Below are 17676 nucleotides of genomic sequence, written 5' to 3' on the forward strand. Positions count from 1 at the left end.
TGCAGGAGACTGTCAGACTTCTAACCGACGAACTGTAAGATGATAAAATTGCATTGTTTTAAACCACTAAACGTGTAACTTGTTACAGCAGCAATAAGAAACTAATATGTTAATTGTCCCCTAAACCTTAAATGAAAACATTAACACTTTGGCCTGTAACTAGAGGATCAGATGTTTTCACATAGCATAGTTATTATTTCCAAACAGAATTTAAATGCTCCCAGAGTTTACGGTGAAGTAATTATTAACTAAACCATAAGTTAGGTGCAGAAATTTACTGCAATAGAATGTCTCAAAAAGTGGAGGTAGAGGGTGGGAAAACCGAGTCCCACAACATCAGCACATTGTCTGATTTGCATTAATGAAGCAATTTAAAACTGCCTCATGAAACTCTATACTCTGGAATATTGTCACCAGGCTGCAATGAAAACAAAAGGTGCTAAATTATTGATACTGCTAGTTATCATGGCTGTTATATTTCTCTGGAGTTCTTTATTCAGTACCACCTATGAGCCTTTTGTAGACCAATGAGGCTCTAAGTCATTAATGAAATACCAAAACAAACCCACACTAAACACTGGAGAAGTAAGATTTTATTACAGTACAACTTCCCTGGGCTAGATGTAGTATGTTGAGAATTCCAAACTTGAGCTAATGTAAGAAAATGTGCTGAGAAGAAATGCTCTGTGACGGTGTCTCATATCTGAGAACTTGCACAGCCCTGGGAATGCAATTGTGCACCCCCACAAGTCGATGGGATGTACCTGTTAAGAGGGCATAGCTCTTTTTGTGCAAAACGTATAAGCTAAACATAGCTATAAAAGGCAGAGTAAAAGTAACAATAGACTCTCTAAATAGCTCATATAACTGTAAAGAAGTAACTAATTTTTACATGGTTAATGCTAGGAAATGACTACTGTATGGTATAATCACAAATGTAATATGCAGGGTGCATACACATATCTATCTTAAAGTTTAAGATTTACATACTACCTGTGTAATATACCTACCTATGTTTATATATTCCTTATTAAACTAATTAAGTACAAATCTCTATTTACTTGATTCTAATCTTAGACATCAAGTTTTTCTTAGCCTCCAAGAAGAAAAGCTTTAAAAATGCAATGCAAGTGGGTTCACATAATCTATATAGTTTTGATCTTTAAGTATCTAGTGTCTAAGCCAATGGGTATATAATATACCTGATATGTTCATCAGATTACCTTACTTTGTTGATGGGGGTCTCTATTTTTTTTTTTTTTCCTAGAAATGTACTTAATACTACCACACAATCATAAAAAAGGAATAGTGTTATTGAAGCTTTGTCTTTTTTTGGATAAAAGAAAAGTTTAAAGAAAATGTTTTTCTCTTAGAATTTCAGTCTGGAATGCCACCTGGCCTCTCAACCCAGCCTTAAACTTCAGTCTAAAGAAAATGTTTGAGCTTCTTTATCTTTCAGCTTGACAAAGTGCCCTCCATCTTTGAAATCCCCCTTTTTGCTTTACATGTGCCTGTCAATGTGATTTAGAAATATAAAGCTCTTGGGGGTAAGAGAGGTGCCTTTTTGTTTGTTTGTTTAATCTTTGACCACCCTCAGTGTGTCTACTCCACCAAGTTGGCATTCCAAAAACATTGCTCATTAAAATCTTAATTCCCCTATAGTGGTTTGAAAGTAATAGTAGGAGCTGTTGGATTCAATTCTTCACTTAGAGGCTTTAAGAAATAAAAACAAAGGGAACGTTTCATCCCATTTAACAAATTTCTTGAGGCTCTTCTGCACAGCAGTAATTAATATTCATTAAAGATTAGCTGACACAGCCACTATGATCAAGTTCTGGGGTTGATACATAAGAAACTTAATAGGGACCCATTGATTCAAAAAAGTATATGCTCTTATTGGGACAGGAAAACATAACTTGTTGCACAATGATGTTACTTGGCCAGATGAGAAACGAATACCAGATTCCAGCCCTAGCGTAGCTACCCTTATTGAATGAAATAAATATACAGAGAAAAGGGCACAGTTATACTTTATTATCAGGTGGGGAATTTTGCTTTAATCCAGAATTCTGGTGACCTAGGCTGAGACCCATGAAAAACTCTTTTCTAAGCACAACCAGCCTGAAATGCCCAGGGTTTCTTTCATGCAGGTACGGTGTGGAGACGGGTGAAGAGCCAAAATAGAGACCAAAAGATCACAACAGAGAGCAATGCAAGAAAGAAAGAGAATTTATTAAACTATATCATAGGAGTTTACATAGAATATCAAGTACAGCCCAATCCAAATGATCTTCTCTACTCGGGGGTTAACTTGCAGAAGGCCTCTGATGGCACCTTTCATTGTTGAAATAAAATAGAAGTAAGGATGTTCTAATTTTAGATCAGACAACTTTGTCCATCAGCTTCTGCTTTGGCAGAGAGCCCATTCCAACTGAAAACTCACCATTAGGAAGAAAATATTAGCTGCTAAAATAGCCTCTAATAAGTAAGAATATAATCATGTATAGTTAAAATAAATGTATTTGCATAAGACTACATCTCAAGTAATAAGGCACTCATGATAAAATCAGATATATTTTCCCCTGGCATTTGTCACTTACTCACTTTTCATTTTAAATACTTTTAAAATTGATTTCAGAGAGAGAAAGGGATAGGGAGAGAGAGAGACATCAATGAGAGAGAAACATTGATCGGCTGCCTCCTGCAGGCTCCCTACTGGGGATTGAGCCCACAAGCTGGGCATGTGCCCTGACAGGGAATTGAACCATGACCTTCTGGATTCATGGGACAATGCTCAACCAACTGAACCACACTGGCCACAGGCCTCACTTTTTATTTTAATAGGCATTTATTTTGGCTATCCTGAGAATTCCTGACTCCTCAGCATGCTGATGTCCTCCAATACTGGAGTACAAGATCACATTGACCTTCTTTTATATTTCAACCATGAGGCAATCTAGAAACAGACATCATATCTCCCATTGAGCAGACTGCTAGATTAGCAATCTGTATCACAGACATACTATTTTTCAGAATACCAAAAAGAGTATTGTTTTTAATGGATAAAACCAACATGACTGTGGTGGAGAGTGAGAAGGGCCTGCCACCCACAGAAAAAGGAAGAACTGGATCCCCACAGGACTCTGTGGTCCAGCAGGAGGGCTGCTGGGTGAACACTGAAACCCACAGCAGGTATGGTTGGTGGGACCACAGCCGCACATGCAACTTTTGGTAGCAGGAGCAAATATAGTAGGTCCCTCCTTATTGACAGGATATGTTTAAGGACAACCAGTGGATGCCCGAAACCATGGTTAGCACCAAACCCTATATATACTATGTGGTTTTTTTCCTATGCATACATACCTTTCGCTTAAAGGAAGCATTCTACAGCTCCTCTTTGACATGTCCAAATTGCCTGTAACCCTACTCTTGCACTTTGGGGGCATCATTAAGTAAAATAAGGGTGACTTGAATACAAGCACTGCCAGACAGCGATGGTCCATCTGATACCTTGATACGTCTACTCAGAGGCTCATGGGTAGGGAGCGTCTACAGCATGGAGACAATTGACAAAGGGAGGATTCACATGCTGGGCGGGACAGAGCAGGAAGGTGGAATATTTCATCATGCTACTCAGTGCATTTATAAGTTATGAATTGTTTATTTCTGGAATTCTCCACTTAGTATTTTTGGATCTTTCATTGACCAAGGGTAACTGAAACCACAGGGAAGGAAAATCATGTATACTTGAAAGAGGATTTTAGGGTCCATGATGTCACCCCCTCATCCATTCTTTTAATGCCAATGTGGCTTCTACCTGCCCCATCACCCATTTCTCAGAGATTATTTCATGGGCTACCAGTGATCTCCATGGTCTAGGTCCCAGGATCAGCTCTCTATTCCCTTCCCTAGCCTATCCTCAGAATTTTACATCAATGGCTACTATCTTTCCCCTCAAACACTTTTCCTTTGGTTTCCACCGTATCACACCCTCCCTTGCATTTTCCCTCCTACCTTGCTGGCCATTCCTTGTTAGTTTCCTTTACTGGTTTTGCCTCCTTTCTGCATTTTAAATGCTGTATCTAAATGCTGTAACTAAACATGTCACTGTACACATTCAACCTACACGATCTTATCCAGTCCCAAGGCTTTAATTCTATCTTCCAGATATAAGGTGACTGCTACTAGTGATTGAGAAAAAAATACTGGGTGTGGAGAGCACGGTAGCACAGGGAGGCTGAAAGGGAAAAGAGCACCTTCTTGGATTCCACGGTCCAGGAGAAAGAGACCACAGAGTTGTTTGAACGGGAAGGCCCTGAAATGGGGAGTTACCGAGGACAGATGGTCCTGGAAGCTGCTTCACGTGAGGCAAAGAGATGCAGGAGCCAGAGTTGTAGCTAAGCCCCCAAGGGACTCCCAGTACCCAGGAAAGCCACTTGAGATTAGGCCAGGTCCAAAAATTGGATTGAAACTTCAAAATGGTGAGGATGATACACAATGACACTGCCTTAATTATTAAAAATGACTGAAAAATTATGGAATCCCACTGAAATGTCTGCTGAGAGTGGGTTTCCACAGAGCTGCCTGGTACAAGTTCCTGGGACATTAAAATATTTTTTCTGCATTAAATATTTTGTGTAAGTTGAGATGCCTCAACCAAGCTAGTTATCAAACCATTCTTTTCAACACTGCATAGCATTATGGCAGTGAAGGCAATGATAACCATCAATTAAAGATACACTCTGGTGTCAGAGTTGAGATTTTTCATGATAGTAAACATTCTTGTCTCAGTTGTGTGGTGTTTCTCTTGACCAGAGCTGTGAGCCCCAGGTAAACGTCGGGGCTGTTTGCAGCCTCTCAGATCACAGGAATGATTGTAAAGCATGGAGCACCGTAGTGAGCCTCGAATGACGGTTCTCATCCTGGTTAAATCTGGAAAGAGGTGAGAGGAAAATAAGCATTTAAATGTTGCTTGTTGAAAAGAAAGTGTATGTGGTGCTGTGGTAGAAGATGTACAAAAGGCAGGCGACAAGCTGAGAATAGGAGGAGGTGAGGTTTGGTTTGAATCCCCCTTTGGGATATTTGTTTTAAAACAGTCACATGTTTATGTAGATGAAATTGAGAGAACTTTCTCAGAACTTAACAACCAGCCCATTTTTCTGCTATTCTTTTAAAACTGCTGAAAGAGAGACTTAAATTTTTTTTGTATTATTACTCCCATCAAGCAAAGTCTTTAAAATTATGTTTGCCTTTTAACAATGAATTGCAAACAATAAGGTTAATCAGAGCTTTCACTTTTTATGCAGCCATTTAAAAATGTGGGTAATTTTTGGATGATATTATTTTTAGACTTTGATAAGCCTTCTACATTTCAGCTTATGCATATTTATTCAAGCTTTAAAAATATATGAGATAAAGTGGAGATTAAACCATATTCTTTAGTATCAACCTGTATGAAGTCCCAGGGCAAAGTCTGGAGTCTGTCACCATGAGTGATGTGTGGCAGAGGGGACATGACCTGGGTTTTGTAGTCAGAGAGACCTTAGTTCAGGCTTAGATCTTTGACTCAGTCCCAGCCTGGCTGTGTGACCTTGGCAAGTCATGATATCTCTTTGATGTCATGCAATTCCTCACTACAAAGCAAGTGCAACCCTTTAAGCTTGTGTGGGGCTCAGTGTCATACATGGGATACCTATTTTGTCTCTTCTAATTATGCACTATAAAAGTTAGCGTAAATTTATAGAGACAGAAGGATGAAAATATCAAAACCTAAATGCTTGAAACTCCTATGAAGTTTTATACATCATACTATAGGAAAGGACATTCTTGCTTTTTCAAATGTAGGTTCATCTGTTAAATCTGCTGATGATATAAATCAACTTTTAAATCTCCTAAGACTACTCACTAATAAAAGTAATCAATTGTAGGGTATTGGATGAGACAAAGGAATCTGTGAAGATTTTGGTTTTTATTGTTAATTATGCTCTAAAAAATTTTGTGCATCTAGCTAGTCCTAAAATTATATAGTTTAGATTTTTCTTACAAATGATCTTATTGTTGAATAAGGCATTTGTCTTGATAAAAGTCTAAAATTGAATTACATATTTTATCCAAATCACAATTTTGGATTTAGGAATAGTAACATAACATTGTTTTACATTTTTATTTTCATGTACTTTTCAACTCAATCGATTATTCCTTAGTTCGCTTTAATAAATGAAGATAATTTTACCTATCAAAATTCATTCAAAATAAATGTCTGAATTTCTTTTTCCTTATTTGCCTTGTTATTAAGTAAAAAATAATCGTGTTTTTATGTAAATATTCATCCCACCATTCTTAATTGACCCATCTGCTTCACTCATATTCCCATGCCAATTTGTATTCCATAATTCCACATAGACGTGTTGGGACAGAACAGACTGGGACAGAGTAAACAGGCCGGGGGATGGAGCAGCTTGACATCGAGAAGGGAAACTTGGTCTGTTTAATTTTCCGGGATGAGGAACGTATTTGGGTGGTTTGCCTGTGTTTCCGTTTTTCCAGGCACATGAGGTTGGGGCATCGGGGTGGGAAAGAGACCGTATTTCCACGTCCCCTTGAGATTTGGTGTGATGATGTAACTCACTTTAGCCAACAGAATTCAAGTAGAGGTGCCATGCGGCACTTGGTCGAAGTACTTAACCCCTGGAGACTGCCCTGCTCGCTGCTCCCCTGCTTTGTGATCACGGGGCCCTGAGTGCCGCTTTGCAAACTGGCTCCCGTACGTGGAGGGCGCGGAGAGCCCAGGGAAAGAGGCAGAGCACTCCAGCTGGGCAGGAGGTAGCTTCACAAGCAAGGGGACTTACCCACAAGGCCTGTCCTGGCCAGTCAAGTCACGAGACGAGTAGATCTCGGCACCTGGGCCAGAATCTTAAGTTTATTATAGTCTTTTTGTGGTAGTGAGTCACCTGTACCATCCAGATGGTCTCAACAGCACGTTCTTGAAAATAGCTCCCACTATGGGAATGGTGGGCAGTGCGGACAATCCACAGGGAAGGGAGGGGGGAGGGGCCTCTCATGGCCTGGGTGCAGCTCACAGGTCAAAGGGCAGTGATGGCCCCGCTATAACTTCCCCCACAAGGAGACCAAGGCGGACCCTGAGCCCAGACCAGGCCTCCAGGATGGACAGCAGATTCGGGTGAGTGAGGAGCATTTTTGTTGTGTTAAAGCCCTTGACATTTTGGTGTTTTATGTCACCACAGCATAGAACAGCCGATCTTCACTGAGAATATGAATAAGCTTTTGTGCTTAATTAGGCTGTTCCTTCACCGGGAGGCCCTCTGATTTCCTGCCCCTCCGTATCTTTCGCTGATGGTTGATGGCCAGCCATCTATTTTTCTGAGGAGTCTGAAACTTTGGAGCCTTGCTGCCTTTTCACTGGTATCTTCTCACATAAACTGCACTTAGATATAGCATCTGGATAAAATGCTTCCCCAACCCATTTGTGCTGGCGCACACAGAAGTTTCTGAAACATCCAGAGGAAATTTTCCCATTTCTTTGATCTTATAGGTGAACACAGTAAACTACAGAAACAGTGAGTGGGCTGCCAACCGGATCGCAGAAAAGGGCTTCGGAACTGCCAAAAAAATGGAAAGTTAGTAGGAAATAGTACTTGTAACTTTGACAGAAACTACTGAGGATTTGACAGTCTTTCGTCCCTAGAAGTCCTGGTTCTTGGACAAGTGAGGGAAGTGCTCGTTTTGATGTGGAGGCCGCCTTAACATTCTTTCTCTTGGCGCTTATTTTATGCCATTATAATCTCGTACTCGAGTGGCCTCTGGAAGAAGGAATCCAAGATACCTAATGGAAGAGGAGGGCGCATGGTGGTTCATTTACCTTGAATTCTTATCGGGTCTTTGGAAATCATAGTCTGGTATCCCCCAGCCAAAGAAAGAATAATTTCTGATGGAAAATCAGGGGCATTTGAGAATTCTGACCCAAAGAACAAATTCATTTCTAAAATAATTTAATCTGTTTCTAAATACACTCATCCAGAGCACATTCATTTACCGTCTAATTGAGGCTTCGGTGGATCCAGCACCGAGCGTAGCTGCAGCGCGGGGCCGTCTCTAATCCGCGGGCGGTGCGCTGCAAGCTGCAGTCAGCGCCGTGGCACCTGCTCATTAGGACCCATCGAGCGCCCGTGTGGCTATAATGCACCTCCATTTGTATTCCGCAGCAATTTAGCATCGGGGACTTAAAAGTCATTTGATCAATCTTGTGTGGCGCTCTTGTTTTCACTCCAGGCAAATTAATGTGAAGATGAGTGCAACATGTTAAACAGGTTTAATTGTTCATTGATCAAGCAGTAACTCCGACATGCATACACTTTAAGATGTAATATCGCCTCATATTTTGAAGGCATGAAAAAATGTTATTTATCCATTCAGGTTGAATGACAGAAGAGGTGCATTGAAATATATGTAAAACTTATTAACTCCTTTTTTTTTGGACAAGCGGTTATATTACATATGTATGGTCTCACAAAATCATAGCTTCTTGTCACTAATTCAACCAGAGCTGAATTTACAGATTTTTTTTTTAATGGGTTTAAAATGATTATAAAAGGTGCGACAGCTGTTGAACTAGGAATTTTAGTGTCTCCTCACATTTTCACCACGCTGCATGAAGCCATTAAGACTTGAGAACAGACACCTTCAAAGTAATAGTAAGACACAGAATATAATGCCGGGAACTGGATTTTGTAAACTTTACCTTGTTATGCAAAGAAAGCACTTATCAGAAAAGAGGTTGAAGGAGAAAACAAGAGGAGAAATCTCTCCTCTCTCAAACTTACTGCACACAAATGTTGCCTCGTGGAACTCTTCTATACAGTCTTGTTTTATGAATGGTGATTCTGCTTCAGCATCTTAGCATGTTTAATAATTCCAAAATTCAGAGGCTTTCTCCAGTTAAGGAAAGCCTGTCTGCTCTGTCTTTCTTGCTTTTATGTATTTATAAATATAAGCTTAGATTTTTTATTTTGTAGAAGAATTCAGAGAAGGTGAGACTATGAATTAAATGCAGTTTATAGAAAAACATGCCAGTCGATAAGTTATGTGAGGGGCTAGGACTGGCAATATTTCTGACTTGGATATGGGAGGAAACACCTGAAAAATTTTAAGTATGGAATTGCAACCCTTTGGAAGAGATCATTTTGATGATTTAGTGCAATCTTCTCAGTTTACAGGTAAGGAAACTGAAACCTAGTCATAAAATTAAAAGCCTTTTTTTTTACCATCAAGATCTTACAGAAAAAAGAGCGCTTAGAAATGATGCTAATAGGCACCGTATAACAATTCTAATATTTATTTGATAGTAAAACTCCAAATACTCCAACAGAATCATTTTAAGTTCTTATAATTATTTTAGGTTTTCTTATACTTAGTTTGCATGGTTAATCTAAAGGTAACCAGATTTCTGAGTTAATGTTGAGGACTGAAACAAGCATACAGCTTTACTTACTAATTTATTTATTGAAAATTATCTCTCAAAACAGAGTCCTAGGCACTCTTCTAGATGCTTAGAATGTATCAGTGCCTAGATAAACAAAAAGCTCTGCCTCTGTTGGGGAGACAGACAATAAAATAATAAACATATCACATAAGCTGGAAGTTAGAAAGTGAATATTATGGGGAAAAATAGAGCAGATTTTAAGGGGTGAGGCTTAGTGGGAAAACTGGTTGCACGTAAATATGGTTGTTAGGGTGGGACTTGTAGAAGGTGAGAGAGATTTGTATGGAAGAGTGACAGAAGCTGGTACGTTTTTAAAAAGATCATTTTGGCTGTGTTGGTGAGAACCTCAGCCTTAGGTGGGCTTTATCTTCGTAATATATAGGCTTCCTCAAAACCTCCTTTTTTTTCTTCCTTAAGCTCTTGCATTATCTTGTTCCTCTGCAACCAGCACTTTCTCTTGATGTGAAAGACGTAGGATTTTTAAGTCGTCTGGGTTCAGGGCTCCTGCTGTTCGCAGGCCTGCCCAACCTTTGAGGACAGCGCTCTGCGGCGTGCGGGGCGCCCGGCCCACCCCTGGCTTTGCTGTGCGGGCGGCCCCCCTTGTTTCCTTCCTCCCGCAGCACCCTGCTTTTAGCCACCCAAGGCGTCGCCAGCTCTAAGACAGCTCCGAGATTCCCACAGGCGGCCTTCGGCTTTCATACATTTAAAAACAAAATCTGTTGTCATCTTCTTTTCAGCCTTTTTTGTTGTTGTTCTCAGTCACATCATTATAAAACTTACATTTTTTTTCTCTTCTGGGAAACTGTTCATTTTAACAGGAAAATGGCTGTTTTCACTTGTGGCTTCTCTAAAATACACACATCCCAGTATGAGGGGTTTTCTAAAGATTTTTTGATGAGCCCTCAAGAGGGCGACACCTCGTAGGACATGGCAAAACTTTTCCAAAGTTCAAGTAAGTGTAGCAGCTGCTTAGCACTCACCTCTATTTCCTCTTTTCTCTTTCTTCTCTGTCTTCCATTCTTTCTGCCTGTGTCTCTTTCCAGGATCATAGTTTTTGCTCCTCTGGGTGGCACCATGTAGGGCCTATGTGGAGAAACCCAGCCTCTCTCGCCTCTCCCGTTTGTCTTCGCCTCTCCGTCGGTGCAGCAAAATGGACCATCTCTCTCAGTATCTGTTCTCTTTAGGAGGTGAGAGGAGGTTGAGATTATAAATATTTAGAATTTAACAGTTTTTTTCTGGTCCCATAATCTTTTTCTTATTATAAAAGCAGCATATTTTCCATGTAAAACATTAGAAAATAGAGACACACAAAAAGTCATAAAGGAGAAAGTATTCATAACTCTGTCACCCATAGATAACTTTATCACGCTGTTTTGTATCTTTCCAGAGCTTTTGTGTGTATATGTATATATTTTCTTAACAAATCTTATTTCGTTGACTATATCATGACTGAATTCATGTCAATATATATTTCTTTATTACACTGTTTTAAGGACTTAATAGTATTACATTATAGGAATGTATATGATTTATTTAATCATCAGCACGTACTTATATACATCGGCATGTACTTAGATGATATCGTATATAATGTGTACCCTTGTCTTTAATTTTTCTTCAGAGTAAACACCTAGAATTGGTATTTCGGCCAAAAGTTATGTATGGCCTTTGCCGGCTGGGCAGCGTCCTGCGCCCCGGAAGGCCGCCGGCTCACTTCCCAGTCAGGGCACATGCCAGGCTGTGGGCCGGGTCTCCAGCAGGGGTCGTATGGGAGGCAGCTGGTCAATGTCTCGCTCTCTTTCTAAAAATCAATAAAAATATTTTTAAAAAAGTTATATACATTTTTATGTTTTTCAGTGTATATTGCTACTACGAGTGACAATACCAATTCTTTCCTTCTCACCAGTACTTTCTCAGGCTGCTTTCCCCACTCTCAAACCCTCACCAGTACAGGATGTTATTCTTCTTTTAAATCATGCCAAGTAATATCGTATAAACAAGTTGTATGTTATTATTGTTTTACTTTTTATTGCTTTGATCATTAATGGCAATAACTATGTATCAACACCCTGCAGGTTTCAACCTGGACACCCTCCTTGCTCCTGAGAAGGACTTTCTGGCGCCTCCATGCTGGGCTGGTCCCCTCTCTCATCTCCCCATGGGACTGTGTACTCTGAGTGCCACATTCTGATCTCCACTTTATTTCTCTTCCTGCTTCACTAGATTTTAAGATCCATGAGGACAGGAATCCTGCTGTCTTGCTCATCAATTGCCAGTGATTGGTACATCACAGCATCCAAATAAGCAGTTATTAATAAAATCCCAGAAACCAAGATTTTTAATAATCATTGGTTAATTTCTTCTTCCCCTTGTTAATGAAAATATATTTTATGTCACCATTTTAACAGCAAAACAGTGATATTTCCCCCCCAAATTTATAGTGAATAAGTGAATCAATGGGTGGGTGAATGGAAGTCCTTTCCATTGTCTGTTCTATTTCTAGTCCCTTGACATCTTAGTTGTCTGAGAACATAACCCCCTTCTCCAGACTGAAAATTGACCTAAAAACAAACCAAAACATAGCATAAGCACAGGCAAAGAGGAAACAGAATAAAGGGTGTTTGATACCTCAAAAATCAATTATATTCTACTTTATAAATTAATTCAGCCTTGGAGTTCTACCCATGACTGGGTTTACAGCGAGTCCTTGGGTTTCCAGGCTCCCTAGATGCCACCTCTGGTCTGGGAGTCCTGTCCAGAATGAATAATAGGTAAAGAGGTGTCTGCATTGAGAACTTCAGATTTTAACATTTTTCTGTCACATATACCAGGAATTTTGAAGTGAATTCCCACCAAAATCTACTATAAACCTCAAATGATGAACTGTTTTATTAACATACACCTCAAATTAATTTTTATAAATCAGAATGCTATTTGGATTAGCCAAATTAATAAAATTTACTAATATTGAAACATTGATAAAGACGTAAATGATGTTAGTAATTTTAACACAACTACTGGGAAAGCTGAGAAGTGGTCTTGGTAAAAGCTAATTGGAAATGAGTTTCGATTATTTAGACATCTAAGCTTAACTAATGCAAACATAGTAGGAAGGGGGCATATTTAGGGAAAGACTCACAGTTACCTCAATTTCTGATAAAGTAGCTACAAAAGGACATTTGATTGTATACAAGCAGTATAAGCAATCTTTTATTAAAATTATAGTTTTGAATATAATTAAAGCACGTTGGAGATTGGGAGTTGAATGTAAAGTACTAAAGAGGAGAGCTTGAAATAAGTTAAAAATGTTTTTATTTATTTCTACTCCTAATTTTCAGATTTGACAATGGCAAGGGCTCCTACCTAGAATAGGTATAAGTAGCCCAGTTGCATGGTGGGTGGGTGGGTAGCTCTGTTCTCCTTGGATATCTATCTGTTTATTTTTCAGTTAGAGTAGAGTAAAAAGGTTTTCTGACATTCTGCTTCTGGTGCTGGATTAGAAAGTATGCCACTTATGTTTGGTACATTTAATTAGCTGTTTAGCTTGAGCTTATAAGAAATTTCTATTTATTTTAGTCAACTCAGATTACATTAGTTCATTAAATATTCCATTAGAGATTATTGTTGACACTCTGGTAAAAAAAAAAGGAAAAAAGAAAAAAGGTTATCTAATAGGATAAAGACTCTTTGGTACCAAATTTTGACTCGTCTTTGATGCATTTTTTATTTGGTGAAGTTTTAATCTCATCAAGTTTTAGTGGTTTCCTGATTTTGTAGTTTATGACTCAGATAATGCTATTTAATCAGTGGGTTGCACTAATAAACCCTACCTCATGCTCACTAAAATTTCAGCACAAACAGCTGAATGAATGTGTTATCTTGTCAGCACATTTCTTTCTTTGTGTGCAATTGTTTCATGTGGTTATTGCCCATTTAATGTTGTAAGCTTTGGAAAGATGAGAAGTGTGTCTGTGTAACTTGATATGAATAATTTTTAATGATATATGAAGCTCTGTTGGATTAAATGATGACAATAATAATATTAATAATAATTTCAATGGTTAAGTTTAAAAATTTATTCCACAACTATTCTATGCATGGCACTGTGCTAAGAAGTATATATGAACTATCTCTGCAAGACAGGTATTATTATTTCCATTTACACATAAGTTAATTGAGGTTCCAGAAGGTTAAATAATTTGCTGAAGATTCAGTTACTAAATGTTAGAGATAAAAAACAGCCTAATTTACTCCAAAGATCATAATATTCCATCACATTTGTTCCTATTAAAAGCTGAATGACACCTGTACCATGAGGTGTGCTGTGTTTTACTGTATTCCTATCACAGCAGAGCAGTGTTTCTCAGACTTTAATGTGAGGATCTAGTTAAAAGGCAGATTTCGATGCACTGGGTCTTGGGTCGGGGCCTGAGAACCTGGATTTCCAACAGCTTTCCAGGTGATGCCAGTGTTGCTAGCCTCTGGACCCCACTTTGGGTGGCAATCTCTAGGGCAGAGATACCCCACTTGGGCGGGGTGGGGGAGAATGTTGGAAAACATGCTCATCTGACCTTCACTGGAAGCATTTAGAACAACTCGTCGACCTAGGGAGTTTTCCTGTCCGTGGAAGAATCTCACATGCCCTAAAATCCTAAAATTAGTGCTGAAGAGAGCCTTGAATGCTGAGCAGACTCCTGCTACATCCCTCATGTGGATGGGGATAGAAAATGATTGAAAATGACTGATGGGGCCAGTTCAGACTAGAATATCAAACCAAAGCAAAGCAAAAACAGTTTGAGGCCCGGGTGACAGAGCCCATGCTGAAGCAGAGGGGAAAGAAAACATAAAGAGAGGGGACTGGGTTAGGGAGTGAAGAGGTGAGAGAAGGAGGAAGGTGAGAAAATGTGGAAGAAAACAATTATATACGGAGGTGAGTGGCAGGGTGGCACCGAAGACTGCCCGAGAGAGCTGATCTCATGGCACTGTGGAGCATAATTTGAGGAAGCAGCTCCTCTCAAAAATACCACTTTCCTCATTTGGTCATAGGGCCTCAGATCATAGTTTTGATTCAGAGCAACCTCTAAGATGGTTTGCTATGCCAGGCAGCCTCTCCTACCCACCAGCAATTTCAGGGTATTTCGAGCGGGGTGACAATAATCCTTCACCTTCACTTTAACCTTTGGCATTGTCGTTGTAAAGCTGTCTTATAGCTCTTGTCTTTATAACTTAACAAACGCATTTGTGTGATTGGAAAGAGTGAGGCGGAATGGGGGTAGTCAACTTTCTTTAGCTCCTGAGAAGCGTGTGTGCGCAAGTGAAACACACGCACGGGCACACACTTCTCATCTCCTATCAGTGGACTGTTGAAAAGTGAAAGCAGCGTCTTTGTTATTGCTGTTGTGTTTTAAACAAATACAGGCGTAGCTTTTATAATTCCTTGTTTGAAAACACAGCGCGGTGAAAATGCCTTGGTCGCGTTACAGAGGTCGATGCCAGATGGAATACAGAGGGTATTGTAAATCTGTTATTGCTTCTTCGAACCCTCCATAAAATAAAACCTACTGGAGGTCCTGGTAATAGAGATAGTAACAAGGGCAAATTTTGGGTCAAAGGCACCGTTACTTGAACATAATAATGAAGATGTGAACCCAGATTTTGACAGTTACCAGAGAGGTTTGCATTTGGAAATGCGATAAACCAACAGCAACTGCCCCAAACATTTTTTAAAAAAATATATCTTTATTAATTTCAGAGAGAGGAAAGGAGAGGGAGAGAGAGAGATAGAAACATCAATGATGAGAGGGTCATTGATCAAGCCCGCAACCCGGGCATGTGCCCTGACCAGGAATCGAACCCCGATCGCCTGGATCCTAGGTCGACACTCAACCGCTGAGCCACGCGCGGCCAGGCCCCAAACATTTTTGATGCAGGCCTTCTCAAACTGTCTCCCGGTAATGTGCTCTCATATGGAGCAGCTGACTAACACACTGAAATTCCCTAACACAGCCAATGAAGATTTTATGCCGCTGTATCTCTAATGAGAGTTTTCTAACCCTTACAAACATATTTGCTCTCACCAGCTCCTTGGTATATGTGGTTCCATCTGCATAGAATCTGAGCAATTTATCTCAAAATTTTAAAGCATTTTCCCAGATTATTGATTCATTAATTTCTGTGTTTTCAACCCACCATGTATGGGAGTTTCCTCCTTGAGAAATTGTTTTTTTTTTTAGCCTGGTAGTTACATGAGAAGTATGTAAAATTTTAGTCACAGTTATTTCACTATTGACCATTGCTGTGCTTTTTAAGACTTTGTGAAGAAAACTAATAGGAGTGATATAGGATTGCAGTATTTATTGATGTTTACAGAGCCTTTGACTTCATGGGTAGTAGATGTTATGGTCTAAGCCTCATGAACTTCTAATTGAACCCAAGCTTCTAATGCTTCTCCAGAGCTTCATCATAAAGCATTAGCTAGTTAGGATCAGCCTGAGGCTCTCATGAGGATCCAATGGGTTTAGTACCCTTTTCTTCTACATTTGATTCTAAATGACTGCCTTGGGATCAGGTGGATGCATGTTCCTCACTATAAAGAATTAAAATATAAGTATTTTATTGTCTTCCATATACGTGTGATGGTTCAATTTATCCCCAACCCTGAAGGATTTAAGATTTAACCAGACTTTCTATTGCTTTGTAGTGTCTGGAAAAAAAGTATTTGCAATAAACTATTTTAGAGTTTGAATCATGATTTTTGGTATGTACTCAAGAGTATACTTTGTTTTTATCTTTCACCTCTATATTGCTGGTCAACCTATGAAGTCCATTCATCATTGCATTGCTTTCTCTGTCAGGAGAAAATTCACTTACCAGGTTTATTATTTGATTTGAAATTTTATATTTTGTCCTAAAGGATTAAATTATTATAATTTAAACTATTATGGTTATTTACTCTCTAATTCTATCCTAAGTGATAAAAGATAATTCTAGCTTAGTAATATTCTATGAAACATATATTAACAATTAAAGTGAAACTATCCTATTAGATACTATTTTAAATTATTTACTCATTATTATTACTATTGATTTTATTCATAGTTATCTCCCTTAATAGCTATAAACAATTTTATTTAAATTCCCTAATTTGAAAAATGTATTTTGGGATGTTTTATATTAACTTTTCCTCATTTTTAAAGAAAACATATGTGTGAAAAGAAATACAAGAGCTTATATTTCTGCACCAGTACTGGGCCTGGAGAAAGTTCTCCATTAAATAGTGATTAAGTTTTTCTTTCTGCCCTAATATAAAAATTGGAGAGCAGTCCTTTTACCTTGATTGACAAAAGGCAACTTAATGCTTAAAACAAACAAACAAGTAAAAATTCCTATGCACCTGGAGAGCTCCACTTCATTGATTTCCATTGATGATAAATGAAATTATATGAAATAAGAGATACAATCCAATGAAACTTCATTCTAAATAGCTAAGTTTGAATTGGATCTTCTTAGAACATATCTGACTTTTCCTCACATCTTACAGGAAAATCATCTTCACCTATGGTTTTCTATAATTACTTTGTAGAGAGTATTCACTCGAACTAAAAGCATGTGGAATCAGAGAGCTGTGACTTTTAAACTTTAATTGAAACAAAAATGTATTATCTTTTAAAATAAATATCATGTCAATGTGGATTGTTAAACTTCTTTGGGTTTTAAAGTAGTAAGTTGGTAACGCCACCCTAGCTTCTTGAGCAAAGTACCATGAAAGGATAAGTAATTTTCCTAAAATCTTTACAACCCATCCCGTCCTCCCCCCAAGCCAGTTTTGATCCATGCAGGGAGCTGAGGGACAGGGCACTAGCTAGGTTTCCCATGGGAGCTCAGTTCTATCCCGGGTGCAATGGAAATGGAGAAAATATAAAACAAATGCCAGTTCCATGGGAGTTCTAGCTTCAGTAAGAAGCCAAGGCCAACACACACACAAAGGTTGTCTACAATCCAGGCCCCTTTTAGGAAAAAGAAGAAAAAAAACTACAAGTGAAAAACAAAAACCTTAGAGATCTAAGCAAATCAACTCAACTTCAGCTATTAAACATTAACTGCTAGACCAGTCTTAAGTTCACTTACTTTGAGCCTTTTATTACAAAAAAGCAAAGTTTTTTATCAATTGCATTATA

The 17676-nt window shown here is 38.8% G+C and overlaps 1 protein-coding gene across 1 annotated transcript in view; it reads left to right on the forward strand.

The window, feature by feature from the left end:
- The first annotated feature begins 3073 nt into the window (after positions 1 to 3073).
- Positions 3074 to 17676, forward strand: part of LOC148093254 (uncharacterized) — a 61489-nt gene continuing 46886 nt past the window's right edge. The window contains exons 1-3 of the mRNA XM_087816134.1: positions 3074 to 3192; positions 6547 to 6676; positions 7553 to 7637. Coding sequence (XP_087672260.1) covers positions 3074 to 3192; positions 6547 to 6676; positions 7553 to 7637 — 334 coding nt within the window. The remainder of the gene's footprint in view (positions 3193 to 6546; positions 6677 to 7552; positions 7638 to 17676) is intronic.

Source organism: Miniopterus natalensis, chromosome 4 (assembly GCF_054644295.1).
Source record: "Miniopterus natalensis isolate mMinNat1 chromosome 4, mMinNat1.hap1, whole genome shotgun sequence".
Lineage (NCBI taxonomy): Eukaryota > Metazoa > Chordata > Mammalia > Chiroptera > Miniopteridae > Miniopterus > Miniopterus natalensis.